The sequence below is a fragment of the Pinus tabuliformis genome, chromosome 9 (genome assembly GCF_031772625.1).
Source record: "Pinus tabuliformis cultivar Carrire ecotype Pingquan chromosome 9, CPIR1, whole genome shotgun sequence".
Taxonomy (NCBI): domain Eukaryota; kingdom Viridiplantae; phylum Streptophyta; class Pinopsida; order Pinales; family Pinaceae; genus Pinus; species Pinus tabuliformis.
This window is the reverse complement of record NC_142307.1, coordinates 1,262,882,327-1,262,896,546: the sequence shown is the minus strand read 5'-3', so window position 1 is coordinate 1,262,896,546 and position 14,220 is coordinate 1,262,882,327. Positions and strand designations below refer to the sequence as shown.

General features: G+C 35.2%; 1 protein-coding gene across 2 annotated transcripts in view; it reads right to left on the bottom strand.

The window, feature by feature from the left end:
- Positions 1–11,620, bottom strand: part of TOM2A (tobamovirus multiplication 2A) — a 96,054-nt gene extending 84,434 nt beyond the window's left edge. Inside the window, exons 1-2 of one of the 2 annotated variants that reach the window (XM_089445268.1) lie at positions 11,423–11,620; positions 10,720–11,126 (exon numbers count right to left, since the gene is read on the bottom strand). In XM_089445268.1, the coding sequence (XP_089301394.1) occupies positions 10,720–10,961 (242 nt within the window). In that variant the 5' untranslated portion in view covers positions 10,962–11,126; positions 11,423–11,620. The other variant, XM_089445269.1, reaches the window with a different exon arrangement.
- Between the last annotated feature and the right edge of the window lie 2,600 nt (positions 11,621–14,220).

The following is a 14,220-nucleotide window of genomic DNA, read 5'->3' as shown; positions in this document are numbered from 1 at the left end:
TTCTAGCCTCTCTTGTACAATTCACCAATCCATCTGTATTGAGGTTCCTTCATCTTAATAATGCCATGCATCAAAAGGTTCACTGTGTGAACCAAATAACGAGACCAAAATATGTTGGGGTATTTATTCTTAATGATTGCTTCCATTGCCTTATAATTAGAAGCATTATCAGTGATGACTTGGATGACATTGTATGGCCCAATATTTTCAATTGCTTGAACTCATTGTATGGCCCAATGTGGGGAAAACCCTTTGATCCATTCTTCTTATTATTATATCAAATGTTCAGCGCAGAGAGAGTACAAAAAGTCAAAGTTGACTTGCTAAATCAAAGTCAAAATAGCCACATCAAATATGTTATCAACTGCAGTTAAATTCAACCCTAACCAAAAAGTCAAAGATGGTCAACACAGTAGCAAAACTTCCCCTTTGAAGCTTAGTCAAAGGCAATCAAACTCGACCTCCAGCAGTGGTCAAAGTCGGCCCAAAACAATCATAAAATCTGAGGTCAAATCTGGTCAACTTTAAGGCAACCATGTAGTCAAACAAGCCTACGATCAACACAAGTCAAACAGCCCAAAAAATCTCGGTTTATGTACCAATCAAGGCGGCTTGGTCAAACAGAGTCAAACCCTCCAAAATCACAGGCAAACTTGGTCAAACAGTCCCTGGTCAACACTCATCAAACTTCAATCAACTCCTGAAATTTTCGGCCCTGTACTTTAGTATGAAATTCATCCTCCTTGACACACGTGTGAGAGAAAGAGAATGCCCAATAGTTGTATGAACCAACAAGAGAAGGAGAGAGAATAATGTGTGAGTGATGATGATGCCAAATGAGGTGAAAGGTCACTTGTATTTATACAAGTCGCTGAGGGTGAAGTGACATGTCTCTTGGGCTTCATGAACCTACATGATGATGTGGCCTTCCTGAACAATTTACACGTGCGGGCATAAATTCAAAAACACATTTCTGCTTGTCCAAATTTGATGATCTTTAGATCAATTTTGGTACTCTCAAAAAGAGGAATTCAATTCAATCATCATCTCCATCAAATGAGTTGTCCAAAGTGGAATTTTGCCCTAGTTTCCAATTTTAACAACACTAAGTGGAGTTAAAAAAATTCTCCACAATAATCCAAGGTGTGGATTTAAGGCAACAACAGGCTTCATGGATTTCCTAAAGTAATAATAAGTGAGAGATCCAAAATTCATAGGCAATTTTTGGAAGGAGTTACGGAAGATAACAAGAACAACATTTGCCATTAGTTTAACATATCATCCACAAATAGATAGCCAAACAAATGGTCAAATAAAAATAGTGAACAAATGTTTAGAGAGTTATCTTCGTTGTTATTCATTAGAAAAACAATCCCAATGGGTCAAGTGGCTTCCTATGGTAAAATTGTGGTATGATACAACCTATTGCACAATTATTACGATGCATCCATTTCAAGCTCTTTATCGATATCAAGCTCCTATAGTCACATCCTTTTTGCAAGACCATTCCCAAAATAGGTTGACACAACAAGCAAATCAACATCAAAGTGAAAGACAATTTGAAGATGGGGGTTGGGCATATCTAAGACTCCAACCATATAAGCAATCTACTCTCAAACAAAATAAGAATAAAAAACTAGATCCAAAATTTCATGGATCCTACAAGATCCTTCACAAGATTAGAGAAGTGGCTTATGAGTTAGATTTTCCTTCTTCACGCAATCATAAGGTTTTTCATTTCTCGTCCAAAAAGAGGTTTTTTTTGGAAAGACTATGCCAATACAACTTTAACTTTAGAATTAGACAAAGAAATAAGCTTGATTCTTCAGCCAATAAAAGTTATAGATCAACATTCTCATTCCCTGAAACATTGTTATGGAGTACCTAATCAAGTGGAAAAATATGCCTCTAGAAGCTACATGGGATGATGAGCAATTCATTAAGAAACAACCTCAATTACAAGCTTTGAGTGAAAATCTTTTTAAAATTGGGCGATTATGTTAGGGTCCTAACCCACTTTCATTATTATTATATTAGCTATCGTTAAATCAACCTAAAGTGTAGACTTGTCTTATGCATTTGATATAATTTGAAAGGAGGTTGCCCCTTAAGTTTTATTGTTTCTTGATTCTATCATAAGCAGTGTTTTACAAGCCGGCCGTTTCGAAACCGACTCGGCCGTTTCGAACCGGTTCATTACCTGCTGGAGTGACTCGGCCAAGTAACCGGCCCGGTGGACCGAGTCACACATGACTCGGCCGAGTCATCCAATGACTCGGCCGAGTCATGTGTGACTCGGTCAACCCGGCCGGGTCTGATATGACTCGGCCGAGTCACAAGGGGACGGCTACAGGGTCTTGGTCTAGGAATTTTTAGCTTTGTTCCAGGGTATAATCAGGTTCCATTGCTCCTATACCTCACTGTTTTGTTGTGTTTCCTTGCTGAAGTGTTCTTCCAAGTGAAATTTTCCTTTTGTATTCACTGAGTACTCATATTTTAAGACTCTTCTGATCATACTTTTGTCATTTACTAGCAATAACTAAATTTTCTGGGTTTGATTATGATATGAGATGTATGAGTCTGTTTGAGAAATCTATTCATATATGTGGAACATTTGATAAACTGTCCTGAGAACAGAATTCATAAAAATCACCTACAGCCTACAGGACATTGTCTTCTAATTGTTTGCTTAAATCTCCCAAAGGAAGCATACCAGAGATATTCTACTTGGGAATCTTACAGTGGTATTCAGAAGCCTTCCTTTAAATCACTGTGTTATATATCTGAAGCATTTTGATGGCTGCTCCTTTGGTTCTAAGGGAATTTTTGGGCTACGTGTATAGGTCTATTTGCTATTACAGGACCACATTCAAATACAGTCTATGAGGCCGATTTTATATGTAGTCTTTGGGATGGAAATTCTCCCCATATGCATCGCCATACCTCAGATCAGCTGCTTCAGGAAAGGCTGCAACTCTGCACTTGTATAGATAAAGGAGCCAAATAGCCTATCTTGGATCCAGATCAGCCCTGTGCAGTGTGGAGTCTGGACCAGAGAAGGGCAGTTTCTTATATGCCTGGGTTAGCCGCAGTGGAATGGAGGTGTTTTAGGTTGGAATCTGGATGAGTGAGACAATAACAAATAGTATGCAGCCCTAAACAGACTGTGGGTATCTTCTGTTGACAATGTGCTGAGCCACTTTCATGTCTAAGGTTGGACTTTCAATGTCACAGAGATGCTCGCACATGAAATTGTGATCAATATACTTCAAAATTCAAATAATGCTCAGAGAAGGAGGCTTCAATTTTTAAGAAGCTCGAACCAAACTAAAAGACTTAGGTCTTCAATAGTATTAACTTATTAAGCCTTTCAAACTCAAAGGAACTTGGACAGGCCTACACACTTAATTTAACTGGTATTGTAGCATAATATTGTCTCGGCCTCAATTATTTTTCTATGATACCTTCCACCACAGAGGCATGTGAGCTCCTTACACAATTAAGACTCAGAAGTAAGCAAGGGATTAAAGTGTTATTGTCACAGTCATGTTTTTGAGATTCAAAATTGGAGTTTAGGCTTGCAATTCCTATGCCAACTGTGTTAGGAGAGTATTAATGTAGAGTGAATCCCATCAATGGATATGTTGTCATAGCATGATAGCTGCAGATATCACATAGATAGGAATGGGACATCACATAGATAGGATATCACATAGATAGGAATGGTTTTCTTTAAAATTATGTTTAAAATCTTTAAAATTATGTTTTTTTATAAAAAAAATAAATATTTAATGTATTTTTTACAACGACCGAGTCATTGAAATCGAGCCGGCCGAGTCATTACCATTTCGGAGTCGGAGTCGGAGTCGATCCTCGACCGAGTCGGAGTCGGAGTCGGAGTCTTAAAACATCGATCATAAGGCATGGACTTACTTATTCTTTCTATTTTTATGTTGTTTGGGGTATTTGGTACATGACACCTATCCAAATATAGGCCATCAATTTGGAGTTTCACTAGGTCATCTAATATGGCATGGAGAGAAAAATAGTGTTCCACTTGGTCAACCCAACCCAATGAATGTTATGACCCAAATACATAAAAAACCAGAGGTACACACCATGTACATCAATGTGAGAGCGGAGCACAAATCCAAGATAGATAAGTTACGGAATAATTCCTTAAATAATAAGAGAACTTCCTCCAAATTACCCAAATAGATTCATACATCCAGATCACATGTCCTTAATAATGACTACATGATCCCTATATATACATATTCACACATTGCACATGTGGTCCCTTCATTATTAGGCTAACCCTATTACATATATATTTACACATTACATGCATATTGAACCCCACATATGCCCCCATTTGGGATCATATCATATACGTTCAACCCAAGGTTGTGGGGGAGTGCCATACAATGAAAGTATTGGGCCATACAATGAATTCAAACAATTGAAAGTATTGGGCCATACAATGTCATCCAAGTCATCACTGATAATGCTTCTAATTATAAAGCAACAGAAGCAATCATTAAGAATAAATACCCCAACAAATTTTGGTCTGGGTATTTGATTCACACAGTGAACCTTTTGATGCATGACATTATTAAGATGAAGGAACCTCAATACAAATGGATTGGTGAATTGTACAAGAGGCAAGAAAATGATAAAATTCATTACCAATCATTGCAATACCCATAGCCTTTTTCGCAGTCACTCATGGTTGGAGTTAATGAATATTGTGAAGGCTAGATTTGCTAGCTACTACCTCGCCTTCAGGCATCTTTTGAATGTATGAGAGTCATTGGCTAGCATGGTATCAAGCCCACATTGGTAGGCATTAAAAGACATAGCTACAACCGCAACTAACAGGGAAGATTTTGGCTCGTGATGGTCAATTTTGGGCAAGTGTGACAGATGTTTTGCAATACACCAAGCCTATTTATAACATGATTTGTTTTGCAGATACAAATGCACCAATGATTCGAGAGGTGTATGAGTAGATGGATAACATGTTGGTACAAATAAAAGATATTGTTCAGCTGAAAGATCTCACAAATATGTATGTGCGCAGTGGGATAAACTTAATGTTCCACTACATGCCTTGGCGTATGTCCTTGCCAAAATACTACTCTCCATCTTCGTTGGGAAAACCTGCACCTAGGGGTGGGGTTAGGATCAAACCCCATACAGATCCAGAGGTACAAGTTGGGTATATGGCAGCATTAAACAAGTCAATCCCTGATAGGGAGGAGTGTGCTAGATTGAGTGGAGAATTAGGCAAAGACTTAAGTCATACTGGAGTGTTTGGTTCTTTGCATGAAATAGAAGATAAGAACAGAATGAATTCTGTTGAATGGTGGAACATGTATGGCTTTGGGTGACCTTTGGCAAAATTGGCAGTAAAAGTGCTTTCACAGGTTATTAATACTTCTTCTACAGAGAGGTGTTGGAGCACCTATAGCTTCATCCATAATGTGAGAAGAAGTTGCCTCAATAAAAATCGGGCAAAAATCTTGGTTTTTGTCCACCACAACTTGAGTTTGTTGACACATTATTGTGAGCGGGCTCGTGCTAATAAAACATATACCACTTGGGACAATGACCTAGAAGAGGATAATTTTGAGGTTGGAGCTATACATTTAGAAGAATTGGAAGCAGAGCTTTTGCAAGATGATGATGAAGCAGCAATAGCAGCACTAGCCATGCCACCCATCATCCACTAGCAGTGCCCAAGTTGTACCAACTTTGCCTCTATCGCCACCTCCATTTGAAGCATTACATGGATGTCATGTGCCTTTTGGTTCTGGACGTGGTCGTCCCACTATGCAAGAGGAGACTCCCATTGTTCATAGATCATGAGAAAAGAAAATAGAAGTTTCTCGTGGAACTAGAAAGAAGAAATTTTAGAGTATAGATTTACATGTCTTTTCTAGTTTGTACTTTGTAGTACTTTTCATAACTATTGAGTCTTTCACATTTATTATGCTATTTTTTGTAAACAACATATGACGATTTAAGTTTGAAGTTGGCATGTATAATTCATTGGTAATGAATCATGAATATGATGCTTCATGAAATGTTTTGTTTCATGTTTGAAACTTTGATTTTCTTTGTTATAGTATGGTTATTGGTAATGGTTACAAGTATAAATTTAGTGAAGACAAATGTTATATATTGAATTTTGAAACTTTAAGGTTGATGAGAATCAAGATGCTGCAACTTGTGGACCTGTGGTTGATGAAGTATAACTACTAGATGAATGATGTTATATGGTTTAATCCATGTTTTTATGTTTTTTATCACTAATTCATCATTCTAAATGCTTTTCTTGACATATATGCACCAAAATATACAAAAATGTATATTATAGAAAAATTGCTCTCGACCCAAAAGCTTTTGAAAATGTCACTCCTTGCTCCCGCTCCCAAGTAGCCTAGTTTGAATGTAATATTGTTGTGTCTCATCATAGAATATGCTAATATAAATTTACCTATTACTGTTAAAAAAAAATATATGCACCATGGTTATATTGTTATTTTTATCTCTTAATTCTCCTTGAACATTACCTATTACTGTTAAAAAAAAAAATATGCACCATGGTTATATTGTTATTTTTATCTCTTAATTCTCCTTGAACATTACCTATTACTGTTAAAAAAAAAAAATATGCACCATGGTTATATTGTTATTTTTATCTCTTAATTCTCCTTGAACAGGGTTTTCATCAAGTTCTTTTGAGGTGACCGAGGTTTAACTCTCTCTCTTATTTGTCCAAGGAAATGGTTGGAGGATTAATGGTCACAAATTAGTCTCTCATGTTTTCTTTGGACCCACATCCATCTCTTTTCTTCCAATAATTTATTACTCCTAAACTCCATTAGCCCTAGACTGAGAAAGCACTAGTCTTGATCTCTTCTATCATTTCTTAAATCTTTAAAATCATATTTTACTTTTTTCATGGTAAATTAGGGTTTAATTACAGAAAAATCATATATTTTCAGCATCTATTGTCTTAGATATTTATTGTTCTAGGATTAGAGTTTATTTGGAATACATTCAAAAAACAAACGTATCATTTTAAGTGTGTTTTTCAGCCATTAATTAAGGCTGACATCTAGGGTTTAACTGTTGTTGTATGCCTTTTTAACCATAGAAAAATGCAGTTTGTTCTCTTGTTTATTCATAATTTTAGCCCTAATTTTACACTTTATTATCATAGTTTCCAAGGCTAAGTTTGTTGTTGTCATAAACTATTATGTTGCTGCAATTTCTAATTTTTCAAGCTAGTTTATGATATCCAAGAGTAATTCCTTGATTGTATGTGTTAAGGACCTATCTTGAACCTCATTTGGTTGACCTAAACCTCCAGGAGAGCCATAGGAAACTTTGAACTTAAGTCTGGAAATTACTCTTAAATCCAACTTAAACTCTAAATTCCTATATTTTTGCTTTCGTGGAAAATGAATGGAGAACAGTTAGGAGTCACTTAGCTTAAGTTGATTGGGTTATTTGATCCCTAGGATCTATTAAGGAAGTCTCCCTTGTGTTGGATTGTGTCCATCACTAAAACAGGGGGAGCAGTTACTAAGCTACTAGTGGTGACACGGTCACCTAGTGAGGATTTGCACTAACGTGCTAGATCTTGCTATAATAGAGCCAAAGTTGGATTTATTTTGTGATGAGACACATAGTTGATCATAGTGCATATTCAATAATTGCTACATATGATGGTATTAGGAAAGACTTCATCAACTTCAACACTCACAAGCATACAGCAATGTCTTTGTCCTAATAGTGCAGGTATTTGTACCAAGGCAATATCGATTTGCACAACTCCGAATAGAGTCTATACCATGTAGTTCAAAGGGCACTTCAATGGGTGAGATTGAGATAGACTAGTGTAGATCCATCCTAAACCTCGATCTATCAAACACCGAGAGGGATCAATTTTTTACACTTAAGAAATTTGATTCTTCTCGGTGCTTGATAATTCCAAGTTTAAGATGGATCTACACTGGCTTATTTTTTTTATATGTTGCTACATATGTACGTGACAACCTCTGTGTCATATTGGACTGTAAAGCACCTCGCTACTCTTAATGTAAAGATGCCACGCACTTCTAAAAACCTACGCCTTTGGAAGTTTTCTTCCTTTTTTCCCTCCATGCTTCATTCCACTTCCCTGCTGCAATTGTATATGCGCTTCTTTGTCATTCTTTCCAATCCTTTTATGTGTTGGTATAGCTATCAGCCTATTCTCCTATTTCATTTTAAACTTGAACTCGTATATTGCAAGTAACAAAGTTTGTTTGCTAATTGTGCTATGTTGAGATGGACTTTTGATTGAATCTCATTACAATCTATTTGCTTTGCTATGCACCTTCTTCAACTTTAGCATACACAATCTCGAAGTTTCTATAAAATGTTTTCTAGATAGCTTTAAATGTTCAATACACACTGATTCTATTTGTATCCATAAAGCAATCTTGACCAAAAGAAAGGACTTAACACCTCAATGTTCAAACTGTATAATTCTAATATCCAATCCTGTTGTATTATCCCCTTTTATACTCAGATTGCAAGGCTCTTTCTTGCACCATTATTTGTATTTACAAATTAGACAAACAATTTTTATTGAACCGTATTCATTTTTCAGTCAAGTATAAAACAAACCAATGAGCAAAGAAAAAAGTGGGCTATCACAGATACTATTAGCTTAATGCGTCCGAACAGAAGTTCCATATTAAACTTGACTCTGCAAAACATGAAAGAAAAGAAACCTACCATAGCAGCACTTAAAAACACTGGTTTTGTGCCACCTCATATATCAGAAGTGACCTGTTGAACTTCAAATACATAGATACATAAATGCCATTTCTCTCACAGAAATGCTTCAAATGACTTGATAGATGTCACATTTCCAGAGCATTCTATACACTGTACAGATATCTAGAGGTCATTTCCTACAGCAGATAAAGTAAGGAAAATCTAGTGGATTGAATTAGTTTTGGTTTGGATTCTCACAAGAGTTGTGTTAAAGCTAAGCCAGCTAACTTTGACTGAATTTTGACACTGCTATTTTACAGGAATTGCACAGTCAATAAATATCATGGATTGAATTGAGTAAGCTTTCTCCTTCTGACTCGTTACTATCGAGAATTGAAATAGATTTGCACTAAAATGATAAATCTGATTAGTTTCTCTCTTCTGGTAGACGGCAGTTTTCTGTGAACTCTCTGTAACCGACATAGTGCATCATACAGACAGATTGAGCTTCAGGTCATAAACTTCAAATAAGATTAGCTAGGGTACGCTTAGAGCAAAACAAATGCTTGCTGAAATTTACCCTAATTTATCACACAGAACCTGACAAGTTATTTTCTCACATTAACCTCCCGGAAGGTCCACTTTATTATTGGTTAGAATATATACAGAAATTTACCTTAATTTATCAGGCAGAACCTGACAAGCTTTTTAAACACATTAACCTCCCAGGAAATCCAATTTATTCATGGTCCATTAAAATAATTTTCTGTAATTTCTATCAAAATACCTCATAAGCTATTTCAAGAGAAAATCCAAGTCATTTGTGGCAATCAAATAAACTTTAAAATGTCCCCGACCATACTTGACAAACGGAATGCACGTCGACATTGGCTGTTGAATAGGGTCTTAAAATTTTGAATAAAGTCACCTGCCTCGAGTATTTTTTTAAAAAACCTGTTTCGATAGAGAACGCTGTGCATGGAAAGATTTGAATAAGAAGTCGCCTGCACAGAGGCTGCTATACTTTCGTTCGAACTAAAACTGAAGAGCAACAATGGTACTAAAGCTAGATCTAATTGGGATGACGTGGAAGGCTGACTACCAAATTTCAAACCTAAGCGTGGCCCATAGCCAAGTGTAAAGTGTAAAGCTGCATCAACGGGGATGTGGTTAGACATGGTTAGATAGCAAGACAGGGTACCAAAGTTCAAATATCTCGAGGCATGTTTAGTTTTTGGTGGCCTGCCTTTCCGTAGAAATGAGTTGTCTAAAGCGTTGAAGAAACATGCAAATCAGGGAAAACTTTGGCATAACAGGTACCATGGAAAATACACATTCCCCTAAAGACTTCTTGACTGAAGATCTTCCTCAAATGTTATAAACCGACTGTAACTTATTGTAATATTCCCAAAGTTAAAAGTTCAACCGACTACACTGCAGTGTGGTAATCACATATTAGAAGAAGGGGCACTTGCTGCACAGTCATAAATAAAGGAAACATCTTGTAAAGAAAAAGTTTGAACCTGCAAACAACTAGCACGTTATGGATCTTCGACGCCACAATCACATTGATTCAAGTAACAGAACAAAATCGTTATAGATGCTATCTTTTTGACTACCCAAAACAACCCGAGTTCAAACAGAAACCTACGATATACACATTACACTAATCCGAACCTTAAGACACATATGTTTTAACAACTAAGCCCAAGCATAATTGGCGTGCCCTTATAATCCCGATATACCCTCCTTGTAAGTTAAATGAGTACTGAGGTTTTCCTTCCAAAACATGATTTTGTTGAGATTTGTTTAAAAAATCCCTCGGTCTCAGTTTGAACATAGGCTCGACCACAAGAAAGCACCACGCAGCCCCCACTTAGACACTTGGAAGAAAATAAGCCAAAGAGTGAATTATGTGCATGAAGAGAGCAAGAGGCATACCAAGCTTTGGGAAGCTTATCCAGAAAACTAGTAGACAAAGGGGCTAAAAATAGCAGCGGCCGTCCGAGTCTCAACACCTCGCCTTCTTTCGTAGTAGCGGGAATCGCGGAATTAATGCTAACAGAATCCTGTTCCCACTTAACCATCATGTAAATGCCATAGCCGACCATCCCTAAGCCGGCCAATATCAGCAGAAAATTTAAAATCTTCAGAAGGCATTCAGCAAACCAACGGCAAGCCATAATTTTCCCGAAATGAAGCTTTTTGCTGCGACTATCCGATTATCAGTACATCATAACCTTCCTTCCCAGGCACTCCGCCGTAGAACCTTCAAATTCGCGAATATCTAACGGATTCTCTTAAAAAACCAAGAACGAGAACAGCTGCAAATGCTTCAGTGTCTTGTTCTGCAAACAAAGAGGGACTAAATTTTAGAAAATGGAACAGTGATCCATTGATCTGATCACAGATAAAAGCATTTCAGACAAAGTATTAGAAGCAATGGCTTTTGTGGCCTATAAACGAGGCACTGTAATAAATTTGACCCCCGAAAACCGATACAGAACCATATAGCATGATATAAAGAAGCTAATACTCTTCGATCGTTGCAGATTTAGCCCGAGTTTTCTTCGGCTTTGAGCAACTAACGATACAGTGGAAAGAATCTGCAAAAAAATAACTCATTCGAAAGCTCCGGACTCACCGATCTCGATGGATTGAAGCTCAAGGAGGTCGTCTATGACGGCGGCTACGAAAAACAGACGTTTCCGTGGAGGTCTGAACGCTGCAACGCTCGCAAGGGTGCGTTGAAAAATTAATGAATTAACAGAGAAGAAAAGCGATTCTCAAGTCCCGAGCTGAGTCTGGCCAACTCTTTCCAGGTAGTCAGGTAAAGATGGCACGGTAAAAACAAAGCACCGGTAGATTCTACATCATTCTCATTCCCGCTACTATGGCATTTACAAATAGTATTTTGCCACGTGTTCTATTTTCATTGATCCAATTTAGGACCTCAAGGGCACTCTGAAGAAAATGTCCGTGTCCAGCTGAATTGCTCCGACGCTGGAGGGGCTGGTGGGTCCCACCATAACAGCCGATTCCCCACCAGGGGCACCGCCTATAACCCACGTTGAGCGGCGACACAACCGGCCAGTCCAACCTAATCGTCAATAAATTGGATAATAATAAGAATAATAATATAAAGTAAAGGTCAAATAGCCGGCCATGTGGGCCGTTCTTTCTTTTATCCATTCTTCTTGTCGGATGTTCATGTTGTGACCATACTTTGAGTTGTCCTCTAATGTCTACCATGTCCGTGGTGGTCTAGATGTACAGAATATTTGTTTTTTAATATAAAGTCTATATTAATTGGGGTGGAAAATGGGTGTTTTTCTCACAAATTTATATATTTTTTTAATTTAAAATTTATTATTTTAAGATAATGGTTTAATGTTTTGTTTAATTTTTAAATGGAATTTTTATTTTTAATTTAAATAATTTCAAATATATATATATTAATTAGAATTTTTTTTTGTTTTGACTAGTGTTTAAAAGAAAATATTAAAAATGTATATTGTAAAGAAAATAACTAATTTTTATAAGTTTGGGAGTGAAATTTGGAGTCGGTCTATTCCAAAGGATTTGTCTCTTTGTCATATTAAGAGAGTTCTACCCTTACATTCTTTCTCACACTTTATTTATCATCCTTTTATTTATCATAAAAATAAAATATTAAATAGTTTCAGTTACTTTCTCATATATATATATTATCTTTCAAACTTGAATTTAATTTAGGCATTTGACATGTTAAATTTATAATGAGTATATCTTTGTAATGGTTTTGACGCTTATCTTTTAAAAGTTTTTAAAGCATTAAAACGTGTATTTATAGTGTTGTCTAATTCTTTTACATTTCAATCTAGTTATACAAATTTAAATAAGATTGTAATTTTTAACTATTTAAAATATATTCTTAACGCATAAATAAATTCAATGCCCTAAAAAACTCTTAAAATAATTAAATTATACAAACTTCATCGCTCAAAATTATATAATTATAATAAATATTTAAAAAAAACAAACAAACAAACAATTATAACCAAACTATTATTAACACTTAAACAAATAAAATATATAATCAAACTATTATTAACGCTTAAACAAATTAAACTACAACAATTTATATAAAACCTAGAAATTGAAAAATACATATTAAAAATTCCTTTTTAAAATGCAAACATTGATATTTTCCTATATCATTTTCCAAAAAAAAAGTCAATTTAGCCTATGATTTTTAAAGGTAAACATTAATATTATCATATGTTGCTATCTCGTAAAATTTAATAAATAGTTGTTTTAAGTCTTGATGAAACTTTACTTTTCTTTTCTTTTTTTAATAGCGCTTTCTATTAACCATATCTAGTCGGTTGGCACTTTCTCCCTCACGGGGTGATTTTTATTTAAAGAGGAATATGTTTTATATATTCCCGTCGGTAATTAAGAATCTTTAGTTAGACCAAAACATATCTTCACATAATTTTGTTAACAATATTTTAGGATTGTGAGTGTAAAGTTGTTTTTTTGTGTTTGAGTAGGGTTAATAGTTAATGATATGTGTTTTTTTCTAAAAGGTCACAAGTTCAAAATCAAAGAGGTAGAGTATGTATGTTTTAGTAGACTTAGTAATCAAATAAATGTGAGAAAGTGGGTCTTTTGTCTCACAAACAAGAGAGTCTTATACACTAATTAAGGTCACAAGTTCAAAACCAAAGAGGTAGAGTATGTATGTTTTAGTAGACTTAGTAATCAAATAAATGTGAGAAAGTGGATCTTTTGTCCCACAAACAAGAGAGTCTTATACACTAATTTGGTGTCTGGCTTGGTCGTGACCTTAAAATTGGATAATAATAAAATTTAGAGATTAAAATTTTGATTAACAATTAAATTTTTCCAAACTTATCTCTGACTTATACTTATAATTTAAATACAAATATCTTAAATTTGGAGATTAAAATTTTGATTAATAATTAAATTTTTCCAAACTTTGCTTATACCTATAATTTAAATGCTCTAATAATTATTAACTACTCTAAAATCATCTAATAATTATTAACAATTGTAATAACTATTTGTTAATTAAATTAAAATATCTTACACAACAAACAAAAAAGTCTCCTTCCAAATTCCAACCATGGTAATTGTTTTTCCAACCATATAAGTTGTTTCATGTTCTCTCACAAAAAATAAGAAGCCACAAATTGGCCAAATATATTCTATCCACTTAAACTTCCCCCGCCTCTTAAATGAATATATTAGATTTTGTAAAATTTGTGATTTTTTAAAGTGTATACCTTTAAACCTAATAGGTGTAATAGGTATACTTTAGAGGTGGTATAACTTTTTAAGAGTAATTATTTTAGTTTATAGGTGTAATAGGTATACTTTAGAGGTGGTATAACTTTTTAAGAGTAATTATTTTAGTTTATCATTGAACCTTGTTGT